The 18500-nt window shown below is 36.7% G+C and overlaps 2 protein-coding genes across 2 annotated transcripts; both read right to left on the bottom strand.

Moving 5' to 3' along the window:
• Positions 1 to 7881: 7881 nt before the first annotated feature.
• LOC118433015 lies at positions 7882 to 13800 on the bottom strand. Its single transcript, XM_035844536.1, has 3 exons — positions 13684 to 13800; positions 9245 to 9614; positions 7882 to 8774 (listed from the first exon to the last, which is right to left on the bottom strand). The coding sequence occupies exons 1-3, from the start codon at positions 13795 to 13797 to the stop codon at positions 8653 to 8655; spliced, it is 606 nt and encodes a 201-aa protein (XP_035700429.1). The 5' UTR covers positions 13798 to 13800; the 3' UTR covers positions 7882 to 8652.
• LOC118433004 lies at positions 13799 to 16055 on the bottom strand. The gene is made up of 3 exons (XM_035844512.1): positions 15695 to 16055; positions 14073 to 14171; positions 13799 to 13998 (listed from the first exon to the last, which is right to left on the bottom strand). The coding sequence occupies exons 1-3, from the start codon at positions 16053 to 16055 to the stop codon at positions 13799 to 13801; spliced, it is 660 nt and encodes a 219-aa protein (XP_035700405.1).
• Positions 16056 to 18500: the final 2445 nt, after the last annotated feature.

The following is an 18500-nucleotide window of genomic DNA, read 5'->3' as shown; positions in this document are numbered from 1 at the left end:
TGTGTGCAGTATTAAATCGCAAACTTGAACTGTCAACCGAGTCAATGTGTATTTCGTTATCTATTTACATATGTACTTAGCTCTGATAACGAATTTATGCCTCTCAGATATCAAACGTTGCATAAATAAATAGCCGAGCGAAATTGTCGCACAGAGGGCGATGCATAAAGAATGTTATTGCATTTCCAAGCATTTACATATGAGCCATTCTATGTATTTGGTATGTCGATAGCGGGATGACCAGAAAAAATAGCATTATAAAACTAATGTTGAAGTGAAATATGTATGTATTTAGATTGTGCATATATGTATGTATGTATTTATTATCTGGACAAAATGGACTCATATGATTGATTAACAATGTGATGGTGTGAAGTGCAAGTCTCAGATTTGGTTGAAATTTTCAAATTATACAGTCCAAGTCGATACGAACAACGGTTCTTGAAGCAGTTTTTGCGAGGGTCAGAATTTATCGGAAAATTTGAAGTCAAATTTCTTGAGGGAGTTCGTGCAGTCCAATTTGGACTGCGTAATTCCAAAATTTTAACCAACTCTGACCGTTGCACTTCACACCATCGTATTGTAAGCAACAATTTTTTGTATTGCACGATCACATTGTCATTTCAAGTAGGAGAACAAATTACATAAATACATATCATCATTGATGATTCACAAGCTCATGGGTTTAGAGTTGAGTCGCTGTTTATGTGCTGTTCTGAACTTCATATATACATATGTAGATGCTTTTTCTTGGGGATGAAAATAATGCATCGTAAGAGTATTTATTAAGCTTCTGCTTATTTATGTATCTACTTCATGATTAATTCATTTAATTAATTTAATTTTAATTTCCAAATCTTCCTGTCAATTTTCTATGTAGTTTATGTATGCATGACCGCATTTGTAAATATATTATTAATGGTTCTAAATTAATTCTTAATTAGAACGAAGCAAATGTATGCAGGCATTTATTTAGAATTCATGCTTCCATATTAATTCCAAACAACTCCATTCTTACAATCTATCATTCGCCAAACACAGCTATTCAGTCCGCGGTGGATAATGAGTTTCTAAATCCAAATCAAGGTGGTAGTGATAAAGTTAATTATTTACCGTTATCATTCCTCCTGAAACGGTTTAATACCTGGAAAATTTCTCGAGCAATAAAATATATGCAATATATACATACATAGATCCTTCAACACAATAATTACATAAGTACGTAATTTACTCCTACTCAAGGCAAGCAAAACCAGGGTACAATTTAAATTAGCTTATGTTCAATTTTGCGGGTATAGTCATAAGTCTATGCTCAACAAATTATTCATGCAAAACTCATTCGTTTCGAACCACTAATTTAATTGAAACCATTCTCTCATAAATCTTACTAGAGCTTTCCCTGGTTGTCGATTTATTGGTTAAAAAAGTAATTAAAGTACGAAAAAGTTGTTAAGCAAAGGCAAAATTTCTAAAAGTGTCCAACTGGTAAATACTTATCTGTATTTATTTGCAGGGTTAGGAAATAGTCCGGGTTTTGGTCCTGCAAACCGCCACCCACGCTACTAGATTTTACTTTAGGATTGAGGTGCTAGAGTGGTCCTACAAAGTTTGGGGTAACATAATAAGCGATAAATATATTTTTCCTGCTACTTATTTCTCACAAAATCTATAAATTAAGGAATTGCCGTTTAAGCACTTTGATTCTGGTGAACATATACGATGTATCTACAAATAGCTACTCTTTTCTTTACTGATTTCGTTAAATTTGAGTTAGACTCCACTCCTTGGAACCAGAATATAGCCTATAACATCTGTGATTTTACTGATTTGTTCCAACAATGAAGGCACAAATCATGATATACCCAAATTATGGTTTGATCATCCCATCCTTGAAAGATGCGGAGGTTTAGCCTGGTACTAAGGACGGATTTTTTGCGCCAAAAAGTTTAACAAAACACGCATAGGAAACTTAAGTAACATTTTGCAATTTATTTCGCCACACACTTTGATTTGGTATACTTTGTATTAAATTACTGCTTCACGGGAATTTCACTACTAACAATGGAACCTTTTTCCAAGCTACACGAGGATCGAGTAGCGAGTTATGTTAAAAAATCAAGCCAAAAATTAGGAGTCACATGACACTGACCTTTCCGTTCAATGGCCCCTTTGATCAAAAATATTGGGGGTCAAAGTTCGCACTCCTCCCTTGTTTTCACCCCGTGGGGGAAAAAGCAGGAGAAAAACTGCTCAAAAATTGAACTTAACCGCCAATATTTTTCCTCAAAGGGGCCATTCAATGGAAAGATAATCGCCATGTGACTAGTAATTTTTGGCTTGATTTTTCGACATAGCTCGCTAGTTGATCCCGATGTACATAGCTTGAAAAAAGGTTGCATTGTAAGTGTTCTCAATGGGAGTGTTTCTTCAAATAAATCGCTGAATTTTTCGTATTCTTGTTTTTGCGAAAAATCCGTTCTGAGTATTATGCTTTACCACTTAATATTGCTTCTTTCAGGGTGAGGAGATAAAAAATAATCTGGGTTTAACATGGTTTGCTCCCACCACCGTTAGTTAAAAATGATTCTTTTAAAGTGAGATGTGCGTACCTGTCTTTGGAGTACTTGGCCTTATCTACATAATCCTGACTCTTCTTGAAAGCATTCCTCGTTCTTTATTATCTCACCATTCTCACCAATGGACATAACGTCTTCGCCAAAAATGATTACCGACTCCCCTCTAGTTGTCAGGCTGAAACGATACCACAAATATGGAGACCGATTAATATGTGTTTTTACCATCTGGGATATAACTAAGAACAAAATCATTGTACGAAATAAGAAACATCACAAAATAGTAAACCTTCTACATTTTATCCACTTCCTGAGTATTTGCACGCAACTGTACTGCACACGAACAAGAGCTACAAATCTTCTCGACACTGTAGAAGCCATTGGATTTACGATGATAATGCTTGCATGTTTCTTGATGAAGTCGACCCCTCACCCGGATTTGAATCAAATTTCTCTTTTGAACTATATATGTAAGTTGGTTAATTCGTAAAATCATGTTTATAAAAGGGTGCCAATATAACCGCCCAACTAAAATTTTTTTTCTTCCAACCAAAAGAAATAATTTTCGCAACACTAAAATTTGCAACCAATCGTATTTTTTAATCCAACCAAAATATAAAATATTACAACCAGTGCCCAAACTTGCCTGGCCCGGCCCTGGGGATTTTTTAGGCCCGGCCCCATTTATTATTTGGCATTTGTGCGTGAAATTTTGAGTCTAAAAAGGTATCTTTAAAACAATTCTGATCGTAAGCAAGTCAGCAAAAGAATTAACAAGATGTCAATATCTTGATTGTGTTGACTTCAACCACTTCTTACTTCAACGTTACAGAATTATGATTGTGCAATCTTTTTTGGAGGCGAAATTATTTATAACCACTTCGAAATCAAAGGCATTCAATCGTTCTTGCCAATTGTTGACCTCAGATAATTCTTGATTATTTTCATCTGCAAAATGGCCCCTCATTTGACGGAACAGAAATGGGCAGACTGAGAAACATCCTCAGTGCCATCTCGAAGTTTAGATACGCACACGCGAGACCATTAATATGTATATATGTAGAATTTTCAGGATATCCAAGGGTCCTAGTTTAATTAGGTCTTTTTCAACTTTGTTAAACGCCGACATAGTAGTGCCCAGACTTTGAACTTCGTTTAAAAATGTAGGGCCGCAAAACCCGCATGGGTACAATTTGCGTTATTATACCTTACGCGCTATAAAGTTTGAAAATTGAACTATTTTAAAAAATTATTTTGATTTGTTCTTCGAAATATCATTTTCACCGAAGGACCTGGTATGCATCTGCATTGTGTACAAATAGGTGCAATAGCTCCAGATTTTTTAATGTCTTCGGTGATACAAAATCTACCCGGTACGTTTCTTTATTTGGTCAGCAAAAATTTCGAAATCGAAGTTGGGCTTATCATTTTGACTGCACAATTTCCTGCTTTAGTAATTTAGTAAAATCAAGCATGTCCTGTTTTCGCCCTGTGACAATGTGACATAGGGTCTTACACAAAATTTTCAGGTTAGCGACGAATGGTCGACAAACGTTTCGTCGAAACCTGATTAGTCGACAAAACAGATATGTGGTCGGCAGAAAATTGGTCGAAACAGTGTATGTGTCGAACATGTCATACTGGTCCCCAACTTAAAGTGGTCGACAACATATTAGTCGACCAACGTTACAAGTTTTAAGTAATCCTTGCATGGGAAGATGTATAATTTTATTACTACTTATCCAGAAATTCTGCCAAAAGATAGCATTACATCGATAAGTGAAAATTGCAGTCGCATAAGTTAAAAATATTACCATATTTGATCCAAATTAACATTTTTCTATAACGGTATGTGGACTTAGAATTGATACGCCGGGCTTGTTTCTCGCAGATTTTTTGCAACATGCACAATTCCGCACATCTATCAAATACACAAAGTTTTAGTTCAAAACTCGGGCCGATAAGAAAAAAACCATCGTTTTTAATTTTAAAATAATTACTTAAAACAACTCCATTTCCCATAACAGAATAATGCGTTGTGCAGGAAGACTGCAAATCAATTGATTTCGATGTGGATATGGAATAGTTTTATTTATTTTGAAGTTAAAAATCGATGATCGAGTTTTTAATTGAACTAAAGGTTATTCATTTAATACATATAAATATGTCTGAAAATGTACATGTTGCAAAAAAATCTGGGAGAAACACGCCTGCCGAACCCATTGGTACCGAAATCGTGAAGACAAATATTTTGTCGACGAGCTGAGATTGGGGACCAGCTGGTTGTCGACCAATATGATGTTGACGAGACAGTTTGTCGGCCACCCACTCGTCCGGAGCCCCAGATTTTCAGCTTAAATTCTACCTTTTATTCCAAGGTAGGTACATAACCATTGTTAGCTATTGTTCTTTTATGATCGACAATGTGATGGCATAGGTGCCTTTGTAGATTCGACATTTAAACCCAATGTGGCTGCTCAAAATCTTCGAAGCAATTAAGGACTTGTGATAGGTAGCGAACTTGTTCGTACAATAATTTTAGTGGACACAACTACCCGATACCTTCTGGGGATTACACCTGCCCTAGCTTTTTTAGTGTTTTCGGAGAGGTAAAAAAGGTTATGATGCATTTTTTACTTGGTCAGCCCAAGTAAGAATGCATAGATTGGGCTTATAATTTTCACGCCATAATTTCTCCATTTTAATAATTTGAAAGAATCAAGGATAAATTATTTTAGGCTCACAAAAGTGAAAAGAGTTTTTTTAACTATGTTTTAATTTTAGGGTAATTATTGTTTATTTCTGTTCGATATTGGCACGCTACGAAATTGCTCAAAATCTTCGAAACGTTTAAATAATTTTCCGTGAAATTTTGTAGTGGACACCAGGGCCCGGCCCCCTTCGGGGCCCGGCCCTGGGGAAAACCCCCACCTGGCAGCCCCTCGTAAGGGCCCTGATTACAACCAACAAATTTTATATTTTAGCAGCTGAATAATTAAGTTTAGGCAGTAAAAATGTTCAAATGCAACAACATTTTAATGAAATTTCACAGGTTAGGGGACGTTCACAAACTTCATAACGCAAATTGTTTTGGACTTTGAATTTTTTAACGCTTTTTTGGACATCAAGCCGCTGCTAGCGTCACGAAAACTTGATAGCCTTCCCCCCCCCCTCTGTCACGTAACGTATGTGAATTGTGAATTGTGAAGCCATTGATGGATATACATATATTGTCGGTGTTGGTTTGGATGAAAAAGTCTAAAATGTGTTTAAAATTTATTTTCAAGTTTTAAATTCAAATTTTAAATCACAGAAAATTACAAAGTTTATTGTAAGGTGTTAGGGTGGTTTGAAAAAAAAACTTGTTCAAAGATAAATTTCGAGAATTAGCTTACGAATGAAATACAGTATAGTCAGAAAGTCTTTCCACTTTCCTACTTTTTGCACCTAAAGCCTTATATTTATTGCTCGAGAAGCTTTATGGAATGAACTGCAAGTTTGCACAATTAATTATCATAGTGCAAGGCTTTCGGAACCATACTTTGGATAACGTCTTAGCACAAGTAAGGACACGGTGGAATTAGAGCGTGCTTCCTACAATAAACGTTTTCAAACCACTTTGAAAAAAATCCCAACACTGTTTTGGAAAATAGGTCAGAAATTTTCAGGACCAAACTTCAAGATATGCAAGATCGTCTGGACGACATACAAAATAAATTGCTTGCAAAAATAACAATTATTAGAATTTATACCTCACCTGGTCAGAAACTGTATGGCCACAATGTAGGGAAAGCTTTAATTGTTAACTGAATGCACATGTTTTTTCCCAACTTGTGAAATTTATTAAAAATTGTGTTGCATTTGAACATTTTTGTTGCCTAAACTTAATTATTCTGCTGCGCAAATATAAACTTTGTTGGTTGTAAAATTTTACATTTTAGTTGGATTAAAAAATGCGATTGGTTGCAAATTTTAGTGTTGCGAAAATTATTTCTTTTCGTTGGAAGAAAAAAAATTTGGTTGGGCACTATAAATTTGACCCTTTATAAAAAACCTCGAGTCATCTTCAAAAAATGAATACAGGGTCCTACTGCTTTTATTTATTGTTTGGGGTAAAATCTTGTAAAATTGATGATTTGCTTGTGCTTGTTTAAGAAACATTACGCAGAGAACTTGATCCTAGTTGAAAAAACGTCAGAAAATTATTTATTGCATTACAACAATAAATAATTCATCACGTCATGTCGCGAAAACTTGTCATGTCAAACACTAAACCAAGCAAAACTGAATACAATTCCAATAGGAGAGTAAAATCCCGGGATTTTATTGGTTCAAGTAAAATCCAGCATGCTCTGATTTTTTCAGGAGACATTTTTTGCATGCAAAGCTTATGTATGGATGTCACCCTTTAAAAATCAAACTATACTCCCCTGCATACTTGCAAACTCAGTCAAGCAATGAATTAAACCCTATAATTCATTTCTTAACTGGCTATCCGTACTTTTATCAACAGGTGCTAATCATTCTGACAAATCACAAATTTGGAAATGTGCCTACCTCTGCCTGAACATGGTTGAAATTGATTACTACATTGTATCATTTTCCACAGCTTTACTAGCTTTCCTGTTTCCCTGCAAGGCACCCCTTCTTAGTGCCCTGTTTTGCCAAAATGGTCGCTTGGATGTTCCACATTTTGTGCAGCGTACGATCTTTGTTGTCTTCGAATTTTTGAATATGACCACAGTCATCGTCGGGGCAGGTTATCACGCCGTGGCTACCCTTGTGCCATGTCTTTGCTTCTTATCAACAGAATTGAAAAGGCTTGACGATTTTTCTCAAGGAATTTCAGACTACAGAAAATTGCAAGTACTTGAAAAAATCGTCAACTCTGTCATACGGGAAAGGATATTTGCTATATATGGATACTTTCTGCCCTTTGCGCAGTTGATATTTTGCTTTGTCGCGATTAAAATTTGCCACGTTCCGGAAGCAAGCATTATGCGAGCTGCTATGTTCATCGCTGCGTATATTGGGCTACTTACCGTATCAATGACAACATTTTCCATGGCAGGATTTGTAATTCGGTTCAGCACCAAGTGGATAATGGGGTTCAAGAAAATAAGCAAGTCGCCAGTGACTAAGCGGATTTGCAGGTCGTTGACCCCATTGAGGGTTCAGTTTGGAAATAATTTTGTCGAACCAATGACACCCCTGGTTATTCAGGAATTCTGCATTCGGCAAACCACTACCCTCCTGCTTTTGTCGAAATAAATGTTTGGAATTTATTTAGAGGTGATAAATACTGCTTAATTCTTTCCCCTTGATTGGACGCTTTGTAACTCATTTTATGAAATAGCACATATTTTTGTAAAATTATGTAATCATGTTTCCATATATGCGGAGTAATTCTAAAAAGAGCTATGTGCAGTCTCTTCTTAATTCTAAAACCACGTATGTGCATAATAAGAACTAGTAAAAAGATTTATGTAACTGCAAGTCCAAAATTAAAAAGCATTATTTATTCATGCAAGATTATACGGATGACGTAAATATGTACATATATCTGAGCGCATTTATTATACTCATAAATTGAAAAGTCAAAACTCAAATGAATTAAGGATTTCTAAGTTAGAATTTGCTTAAGGCACTGTGAAAAATGTCCATTAATTATTGTTAGGCATCTTGATATTAATATGATAAAACTGTCGTGGAATCACCTGTACTGTACAGTAAAAACCAGTATTTAAAAAGTCATAAGTGCAATTCAAAAATTGTAAAAATTATTTATTTGTCCAATTCATACTACTCGTATAACCGGTGTTACGTTTCTTGCTACTTTACTGTATTCATTGTAATGTGCTGATTTTTTACACGAAACTAATCGTAAAACGAACACAAAAATTTAAAGTTCCTCCTTCTCACCGAGACCTCTTGTTATCCTAAACGCTTGGATAGCCTCCCAACGTTTCGTCCATTCTTCGCGATCATCCAGAATGACAACTTTGATGCACTTCCATATCACGGATATCACGAGTGCATCGTCCAAATCACGGTCGATGAGTTGCAGGACGATCCTACTTTAGTAATCAGCTAAGGGCTCACATTCCCAAATGAACGGGATTGCATCAACTCCCATTTCTAATAATGCGTCCATCGTGTCGCTCATGAGGAGGCAAACGGTTTTAGAAATGTATTGATTTCCTGCATACAAAAATAATATGTACACTCTAAAAAATCAGGTAACGGCAATGACCAAGCAATAACTATATCATAACTAATTTGTTACCGACTGTTAGTAAATTTATTTTATGGCGTTAAAAATGTAATTCAAAATGTATGCAGGTTTTTTTTTTTTAAATCTCAATCTTTAATTAATAATGTCCATCCTCAAATTAGTAGCTTCATTATTATTTTCCTTAGTGAGGCAAACATTTGTTAAGTTACATAGCGGCTTCATGAAAATGTAGTTTTTTTGCACAAGTTATATAATTATCAAAAACACTTTCCAAACTCCTACACATGTGGTTAACAAATCATTAAAGATTTGTTATGCACGTCAAAATGACTTACATATGTACATATTTATGAATACGTTTTTCTACATTTGAACTGCAAAATTTGTGTGATATTGGATTAAAATTTAGAAGAATTTAGGAAAATAGATATGTAACCTTCGTAATCCTCATAGTCAACAGTGTACTTCAGAATAGGTTCCTCCTCCCCGATCACTTTGTTTGGGACGTACAGCGTGAATAAGTCCTTGACTCGCGTAACCTTACCGGGTTTTGTCCGCAACGCTTTTAGCACCTCATTCATCCGATTTCCCGGATCATTCAGACTTATCGAGGTTTCTATATTGTCACTAATTTTGTAACCTCCATCCGTTAAAATAGCCATAACTGCGCTGCGTCCACTAGTCGCCTTTCCCCGCAGTTCGTTGTTACGCGTCATTGTATAGCACACCTTGGTCACGTTTTTCAAAATGGGCGGGGTCAGTTTGGAGTGGGCGCCCTCGCCAAACATGAGCAAGCAGGTGGGATACTACTCGGGAATAAGGACAAATTTAGAGAATATATTAAACAGGGTATTCCGACCCCGGGTTTTACTGGGTTGGGGTTTTGGGGTTTTACTGGGTTTTACTTGGTCGTAAATGAGTAAAACCCAACGGGTTTTACTATGTTATAGGGGTTTTACTGGGTTTTACTCCGGTTTTACTCGGGTTTTACTGTAAAAGAGACTAAATCAAGTGAGTAGCAGTACGCGTTAATTTTTAACTCAAATCTGCCTCGATATTCATCATCAGTGAGATTCTTGGAAATCCACATTCTTCACACGGCTTCACAATTTGCCTCTACTATATCGTAGACCTAAAAATATAAGCAATCATTTTTGCAAGACGTAGGTGTTTAAAAAATAAGCAAATAAACATTTGAATCTAAGCATTTGGACCTTGGTAGTTAAAATAAAATGGCTGGTAAACGTGCAAACCGTCGAAAACAGGCGAAGTCAAGATTGTCGCCATTAACTAATTCACAAATACTAGACGAACTCGGTGAGATTAACACTTATTATTATTAGTCAAATTATTATTTAGTAAATAAATACAAAATACATAACTTGCATATTTTTTAACAGATAATTTGACAACTGAGGAGTCAACTTCGCACGAACCCTTTCCAGCTTTGGTTTTGGTGGATAGCCAAGATATTTCCGATGGTCAGGCTTCTACATTCGAGAATGGAGATTTCAAAATTTCTGTTAATCAAGACAACCCTACTACACCTGGTAAATAAATTTAAAAATTTTGAATTACATATCTATTTATGTGTAATCCAGATTTTGTAAAAGTATCTTCGTTTCAATTATATTCCAGAATCAAAACAGAGACATTTGTGATAAAAGTAGTACTTCACCGGATGATACTCACAAAGATCCAAGTTATGAACAAGTTGATGATTTCGACGATATTGATGAGCCCAAAACAAAAAAAACCAAAGCCAGGCACCAAGGTGAGAGTGTATTATTTACTCTCACTTATATACTATATAAGGTTTCTTAAGGTGAGACTCAAATTTCTTATGAATTTGAACTTAGGGTCGGGGTGGTCGCCCAAAGGAGGACAAAATCTGGGATTCATTTCTGATCACCAAGTCCGGACAGAAACGGAGCGCTACATGTAAAGACTGTGGAGAGAAATTTGGATGGGCTAAGGTCGAGAGATTACGGACACATGTATCGATTTGCCATATGAAATCTCCATCGAAAAAGACGTTCCTCACCCCTTCTGTTGCTAACACCTCACAAAGGGATATTCAAGTTATTGCAGTAAAGCAAACGAACTCTCAGACATCACTTCCTCAGCTGTTTCGGGGGCTCGAAAAATTCAAGGATAAATGGATACCCAAATTTCAAAAGCGTTTTTTGCATGCAACATACCTTTTTTCCGTTATCGAACACCCCGAAGTTATTAAAGCACTTCGAATGCTGAATCCATCATACAAACCACCATCCTCCAAAACTTTAGGAGGACCGTTGCTGGATAAAGTTTATAATGAAATCGTTAGTACTGCAAAGGAAAAAGCACAATCAAAATTTGCAACCCTTATGCAAGATGGCTGGAGTGGACTAAAGCAGGCTCCAGTTATTTCACATTGCATTAATGTGGAAGGTCGAGATTCTATTTTTGTTAATGCAATCTCCACTACAAATGAAGTCAAGGACGCTGAATATTGTGCTAATCTAGCCAAAGACGCTATCGAAGAAGCAGAAGAAAATTTGGCTGTGAAATTGGTGCAGTTGTGACGGATAATTGCACAACTATGAACTCGATGCGATCCATTCTTTCAGCCAATTCTGATTTGTCGACATATGGTTGTCACACCCATTGGCTAAATCTCGTGGGGTAGGAAATAGCAGAGAAGGATATAATGGATAAAGTAAAAGCCGTTCAACGCTTTTTTTCGTGATTTCACTTTTCCGAGGGAGACCCTAAGAAAATTGGAGGATTGCAGACTGTTCTGCCGAAACGAACTCGCTGGAACACTCAATATTCCTGCTTAGAAAATTTCGCAAAGAATCACACGATTTATCTGGACACTGCTAAGGATGTTAAGGCAAAAACACCGCCCGAAATTTCTGACATTCTGACAGATCTCTACTTTTATCAACGGGTCACAGACTTAATGAAGAAGATGGCACCGGTAACATGCGCGATTACAAAGGTAGTCATAATTATCATTTCTAAATATTTTCATTTTAAATAGTGAATAAAATTAGCCCTTAAATTTACAGCTTCAACACGAGAAAGCAAATGTGTCCTACGCTGTTAGACACTGGGTCAAGATCTCGAAAAACTGGACTTAGCGATATTCCAACTGCAAATTTGAGGAACGCATGGATAAAGCCCTCCCTCCCGTTGTTTGCGCTGCATATCTACTCGATCCGTATTACCGAGGCAATATACTTGTGTTAAATTAAAAAGTAAAATATATTAAACATTTGATTTGTATATATTCTAGGCGAGGGGTTACCTACTATCTTTCGTGAACGGGGGCAAGTGTGGCTGGCAAAGAAAAATCCATTATACGAGTCTGTTCAATTGAAACTTGAGGCAGGCGATTCAAATTATTTTGTGAAACGATTAATGAACAAAGAGATACTTCGGGGAGAACTTGCTCTGACTTCTTCTCAGTGGTGGGATATAATGGGGTCGCAGATGGAAAATAAATTGCCAATTGGATTTGCTAAATTGGCAAAGGAACTGATGATGCTGCCGGCATCTACAAGTGGGATGGAACGGTGTTTCAGCACAATGGGAATAATAATTTCAAAAACAAGAAATAGGATAGAAATTGAAAAAGCAAGTAAACTTTGCATGATATATCGAACACTTAATTGTGGTAGATTAGAAGATAAAGATATTGACCTCTCTTAATAGAAACTTTCTCTCATTCCCCACCGTTATAAGTATTACTAAGAATGTTTACATATTAGGAAGTATTTTTCCAAACTATGTGATTTTTTGTGACTTTATTTTTGATGAAATTAATAAATACATAGATTACGTAAAAATTATCGGTTTTGAGTGTTTGAAGCCCAGTATACAGCATAGATCGGAGTACTCCGGGCTTGGAGTACGTACCCCGGCCTCCGGAGGCCGGAGTACGCAGCTTTTTCTGGAGGCCGGAGTACGCGGAGGCCGGAGTACACGTGGCCAGCCGGAGGCCGGAGTACGCGGAGGCCGGAGTACACGTGGCCGGCCGGAGGCCGGAGTACGGAGCCGGAGTACGCAAAATTTCCGATCGCATAGATAGGAGAATTCCGGGCTTGGAGTACGTACTCCGGCCTCCGGAGGCCGGGAGTACGCGACTTTTTCTGGAGGCCGGAGTACGCGGAGGCCGGAGTACGCGTGGCCAGCCGGAGGCCGGAGTACGCGGAGGCCGGAGGACGTAAATATCCGATCTATGGTATACAGTAAAACCCAGTAAAACCCAGTAAAACCCAAAACCCAGTAAAACCCAGTAAAACCCCGGGGTAGTTGTTTTTAGAGTAAAACCCGGGTTTTTCAGAACCCTGACATTAAATTTTAGCAATACATGCTCAGCCAAATTTTAATATTTCCAACCGGAAGTAAAAAAACTCATGACTCTAAATTCAAATGTTTGCTTTACAGTGTATCGAAGGCAAGTAAATATATAACCACTTGCAAGAAATAACTGCAAAAAGTGATTTCTTGTAGCTGTTGTTCCCTTAAAAAATGCAAGGTGCAAGAAACCACTTCCCGCCGCTATGGTTGATAGGGAGCGTCGCCAGATAGCGAATATTTCTTGCACGTGCATTTCTTGCTTTGCAATTCAAGAAATGTAGCACACGCTTCCATCAGCATAGTTTATACAGAGAATATTCGTTATTTCTTCGTGTTTAGTATCATAAAATTCTTTACGGAGATAAAACAAGGGTCAGGCTTAATAAACTCGAGAGGTAGTAACGAAATTTTCGATGAGAAAATATTACGACGGATATGACATCTCGTAAGCTTTTTATGATACAAAGAAATAATGAATACCCTCATTATAAAGTTGTCGCGTGTATGGAAAGGGTCAAGACTCACCTCTAAATCTGAGCTCTTTAATGGCACTCCTAACTCTATTATTGCTGCATGAATGCTCATCTTCCTCTTCACATCGTCCCCTTGGCCTCCAAATACTTCTACTTGGACGACCATGTTAAGATAGTTGGGCCCCTTTTTCACACGATCGCCACTCGAGTTGTACCTCATTTATGGTCAACTCGGACGATGGAGGTACTTTCGTCACCATAGTTTCCTGGAGCACATCTGGACGCTTAAGGCTCTCAAGAGTCTTGACATCCTCCAGCCATCCGACAGGATCATCCAACATTTTCCCACGAAGACAGTTCCACACATCTTCAATGAGGTCGGAGTCATTGGCATCATCGAAGCGGAAATTTGAAAATCCCGCCACATCACTGTACACACACAGGGGCGACAATCCCAGATTTCAGATTCGAGTTCGTTTTCGAACAAAAAATCTAACGTGGTTGAGAGAAGAAGGCAGACTTTGGAGGTTTGAGTAGTTCCTAAAATTGAAATAAATCACGAAATCATTTACATGGACAGAGGGCATGGCAAACAAGATAGCGTAGAACGACTGATATTCATGGTTTCGATTGGTAAAAACCAAATTGACCAGGGCAGCGGGAAAAAGTGGGAAAAAGGATTTTTACCACCCACCCAAAATGGATGGGAAATGGGAAAAATGGAAGAACTCTGGTTTTGGGGCAATCCGAAACAACTTCTTTAAAACTTAAGATTTTCAAAATTTGACTTCATATTCGTATTCTCCATCAAATTCTGAGAAAATTAGTTGGTAATACGGTTCAATTTGATCAATCTCTAAAATTAACATGTATTCACACGGGAAAATTGGAAAAATAATTAAAACTGATCAAAAGTGCTCGTATTACATATCAAAATTTTCAGAAATTCGTGGAAATCACGAATATGAAGTCCAATTACGGAAAATTGATTACTAAAGAATTAGCTTTCCCCATAACTAAATACATGGGCAGCCATATTTGCCATTTGGACGGTAAGAACCGTTTTTCCCGGTTTTTACCACTTTTTCCCACCTGCCGTGGTAAAAAATCGTTTTTGACGGGAAAAACTAAACCCTGCTGATATTTAACAGTTCTACACTCTTAGAAATCCAATATAAAAATAATACCAAGCGGTGGTTATATGGAATCTACCGAAATGGTGTTGATAAGTAATACCGTGTAGTAAGAGCTCGGTATTAATATTTACCCATGTTGGTAACAAATTTTTACGGACCGGTATAATTTTGATATCAAGCTGTAGCAACTTTTACTGTATCTTGTAGCTGTAGCTGTACCGATAAATTTATACGTTTTGGACAATACTAGTTCAATTTATTTCCACATTCACCAACGTGAGAAATTTTGACAAGGAATAATATTAAAGTTTTACCATTTCTGTAGTAAATTCTTACGGACCCAGTGGCGCAACTATATTTTGGGGGCCCCTAGGCAAATGCCCAAAAAAGTTTTGTGTGTTTGTGTCTTTATGCATTTTGCATTTAAGATAATTTTTTTGACATTCCAAAATTCGAAACGAAATATGCAGATTTTGGCTACAGAAGCTAATTAAACGTTTTAAAATTATGTTTCAAATATTTTTTTGGCATAAGATTTGTCAAAAATCGGCATACTTATGTAGGTATTTAATAACCGTTTGATTTTAAACTTCAAACTATACATATTTATTTTGAAAAAATGTCATAAAACTTACAATGAAAAATTTAAGACCAATTAAATTCGTCGATTAGGAGTTTTTTTTAATTAATTCAATTTTTTAAATTTGAAATTTTATGTATGGTTAGCAGCCGTGGGGCCCTTTAATGTCTCGGGGCCCCTAGTTCTTGCCTACCTTGCCTATATGCTAATTGCGCCACTGTACGGACCCATATAATTTTGAGGCCAGTCGGTAGCAACTTTGTTACGGAGAAATCAATGCCTGCCTGACTATACCAGATTTATAACGGTGTAACCCCAATTTATTTACATATTCACATATTATTCACCTGTGTAATCTTCGTAATCAACCATTAGCGTGAAAAAGGGAAGATATCTCTCGTCATGGGTTCCGATCCCAATATTGATAATGTCTCTGATTCCCAAAACCCCTCCAACTTTTCGGGGAAGTTCATCTACTGCCTTGGCCACTAACTCGTCCGGATCCGCTAGATCTATTTCCCCATAGAGGTCGTCACTTAAACCTTCGTCACCATAATTTCCTACGGGTGTGAGCGTCCTAACGTAGCACAGTTTTGCCAAGTGCAGCAGATTGGTGGGGGTCAGGTCCGTGTGGAACACTGGCCCGTTAAGAGAGGCAACTCGTGCTCGTGTCAATCTGGTAAGTGTTAAAGTAAACTTAATTAACATTGTCGTATAACCATTTATTTATGTACCTTTACTTCAATTTATTAATTCACGAAGGCCTTGGTAACTTTGTAAAGTTCATATATATGTATGTTCTTTAAACCAGCAAAGTTTGGCAAAATTTTGAAAATTTTCTAAGGAAATCAGCTTACAAATGTTTTTAAACTTGTTTAGATCCAGGGAGATTTTTTAATTTGTAAAACTGTGTAAATTAAATATGCGACAAACTTTACAAGTTTTGGTAAGTTACAAATCACTATTGCTCTAATTTGAACTTTAATTCTACATATACATGCATAAAATATGTGAATATGTATATGTATATGAATATTTAGCTCACTCTAAAGTATAAATTTTGAATCTTTCTAAAACTAATTAGTAATTAGTAATTACCTCATTCCCTCTAGCACTGGGCGTTTCGAGGTCTCGAACATGACGACGTGAAGCGTTACGTTAATCTCGTTGAGGCCAACGTACAAATCCAGGTATGGCACAGAGGTGGTTGACAATTTCCAAAGTAGGACATTGCGGATTGTTAAATCCTTTGGACGATTTGCGTCGATGTTTCCAAGTACGAAAGAAACTTGAAAAAACGTGAGTATCTGTACCACTAAAATTCCGAGGGGTAAAAGGATCTTCATTTTAATTATTGTTGTGTATCCTATGTTAATAAATTAAGTAAATATTAAATTGTGAAGTTCAACTGCCAACCGAATCACTATGTATTTCGTTATCTACGTAAGTATTTATTAGCTCTGATAACAAATTCATGCCTCCTAGATATGTATGTATTTAACGTTGCATAATATATACGCGAGCGAAATTGTCATATGAGGGACCGTGCATAAAGGATGTTGTAAACGAATTTCCATGCATTTATGATTCATTCATTTTTCTTCTAATATCAACATCGGAGGACCGGAAAAAATAACATTAAAAAAGTTACTGCTGAGGTGGCATTTAATTATGCATGTATCTATCTAGATAGTGAAGGTAAGTACTTAACCACGAAAACGTATTTACTATCTGGACAGAATTGACTCATACGATTGACTACCCTTAGCAAAACGGAAAGCCCACATGACTTAACTAAATTGTGATAATATTTTACCCCACATTGTGATAAATCTTCCCCACAATGTGTTAAATCCTCACTATCTAGTGTTACGTTTACACATTGGGGAAGGTTTATCACAATGTGGGATAAAATATTATCACAATTTAGTTAAGTCATTTGGGCTCCCCGTTTTTCTAAGAGCGTATCTGTAAGCTGCAAATTTTTGCACTGCACGTATGTACATCGTCATCTCTATATCTATACATATAAAGTAGGAAGAAGTTCCCTACATATGTACTTGAGTATGTATACATATTTACATGAATATCGCCATTGTTCACTGTTAACTTTCATCGAGTTAACCGAATATGACAATGAATGAAAACGATGATTGATTGATTGAAGTTTTTATTAATGGTGTCGAACGAGCGTCAGCACACGTACTGATTTTCAGCCCTGGACACCAAGCGACAGTAATAGAATATAATTTTACAACATAACTACTCTAATCTTAACTAAATCTATCAAATTAACAGATTATCCGAATGTATAAATAAGTACAATTAACCTTTGTCTCGCATTCGAATAATATACTCTTTCAATGACTCGCAAAACGCTGAGTAAGTCATTTCATTGAATACCCAGTTTTTAGGAAGGTCATTCCAGAGCTTGTAAGTTCGGAATGAAATTGAGCGCTTTCTAGATTCAGTTCTATGAATAATTGGGCCAAGTCTTGGCATTGTGGAGCCTAGAGAGATACTTCTAACAGAAAAATGAAGTTTACCTAATGACCATCTCTTATAAGCATTTTGAGAGTTACGTATTTTAGTCTCTATCTCAGAGTTAGAAAATTACAATCCGTGCGGATTTTGATCATTTCATCCGAATTGCGGATTTTTGAAAAAGATAAACGAATTTCCTTTCATTTGAATGAAAAGGTCGTAAAGATTCCGTAATTTCAGATGTACATATATACGACTGTGAAATTCACAGTGTGAATTTTTCTGTTCGTTCGTCATGGTTTAATTGTCAAACCTTCAAAATAATTGGCTGTAGGCGTGCACGCACTCGTAAATAATTAATCAATCCAAATCTGATTTAAGATGAAAGCACTATAATGAAATATTTGTTTCATTATAATCATAAACCCTAAATTCTTGATATGTGTCACTTTCAATCAATTTTCAAATCTTAATCAAGGTGGCAGTTGTTAAGTTAATTATTAAATAGGATTCACCTCGTTGGCATATCATTTCTTAGGAGGACAGACCCTCTACATGTTATCTTCAGATCTTGATGCACCTTGCATATGTTGGAGTACCCTATGAGTCTACGAAAACCCTGAAGTGGTTTGATGCCATGGCCCCATTTGCGCCCGTCACCCTTATTAT

Source organism: Folsomia candida, unplaced genomic scaffold (assembly GCF_002217175.1).
Source record: "Folsomia candida strain VU population unplaced genomic scaffold, ASM221717v1 Fcan01_Sc038, whole genome shotgun sequence".
NCBI lineage: Eukaryota > Metazoa > Arthropoda > Collembola > Entomobryomorpha > Isotomidae > Folsomia > Folsomia candida.
The sequence above is the reverse complement of the archived record's forward strand: the minus strand, read 5'-3'. Positions and strand labels throughout refer to the sequence as shown.

Excerpts from the sequence above, each read along its gene's own strand:
- LOC118433004 (XM_035844512.1), bottom strand. The coding sequence starts at position 16,055 with ATGTTAATTAAGTTTACTTTAACACTTACCAGATTGACACGAGCACGA. Across the intron at positions 14,172-15,694 it reads TGATTACGAAGATTACACAG|GAACTACTCAAACCTCCAAA; the intron begins GTGAATAATATG and ends TTTCAATTTTAG. Across the intron at positions 13,999-14,072 it reads AATCTGGGATTGTCGCCCCT|ATGTGTGGAACTGTCTTCGT; the intron begins GTGTGTGTACAG and ends ACCTCATTGAAG.
- LOC118433015 (XM_035844536.1), bottom strand. The coding sequence starts at position 13,797 with ATGGTCGTCCAAGTAGAAGTATTTGGAGGCCAAGGGGACGATGTGAAG. Across the intron at positions 9,615-13,683 it reads TAAAGAGCTCAGATTTAGAG|TATCCCACCTGCTTGCTCAT; the intron begins GTGAGTCTTGAC and ends ATTCCCGAGTAG. Across the intron at positions 8,775-9,244 it reads TGACTATGAGGATTACGAAG|GAAATCAATACATTTCTAAA; the intron begins GTTACATATCTA and ends TTTTGTATGCAG.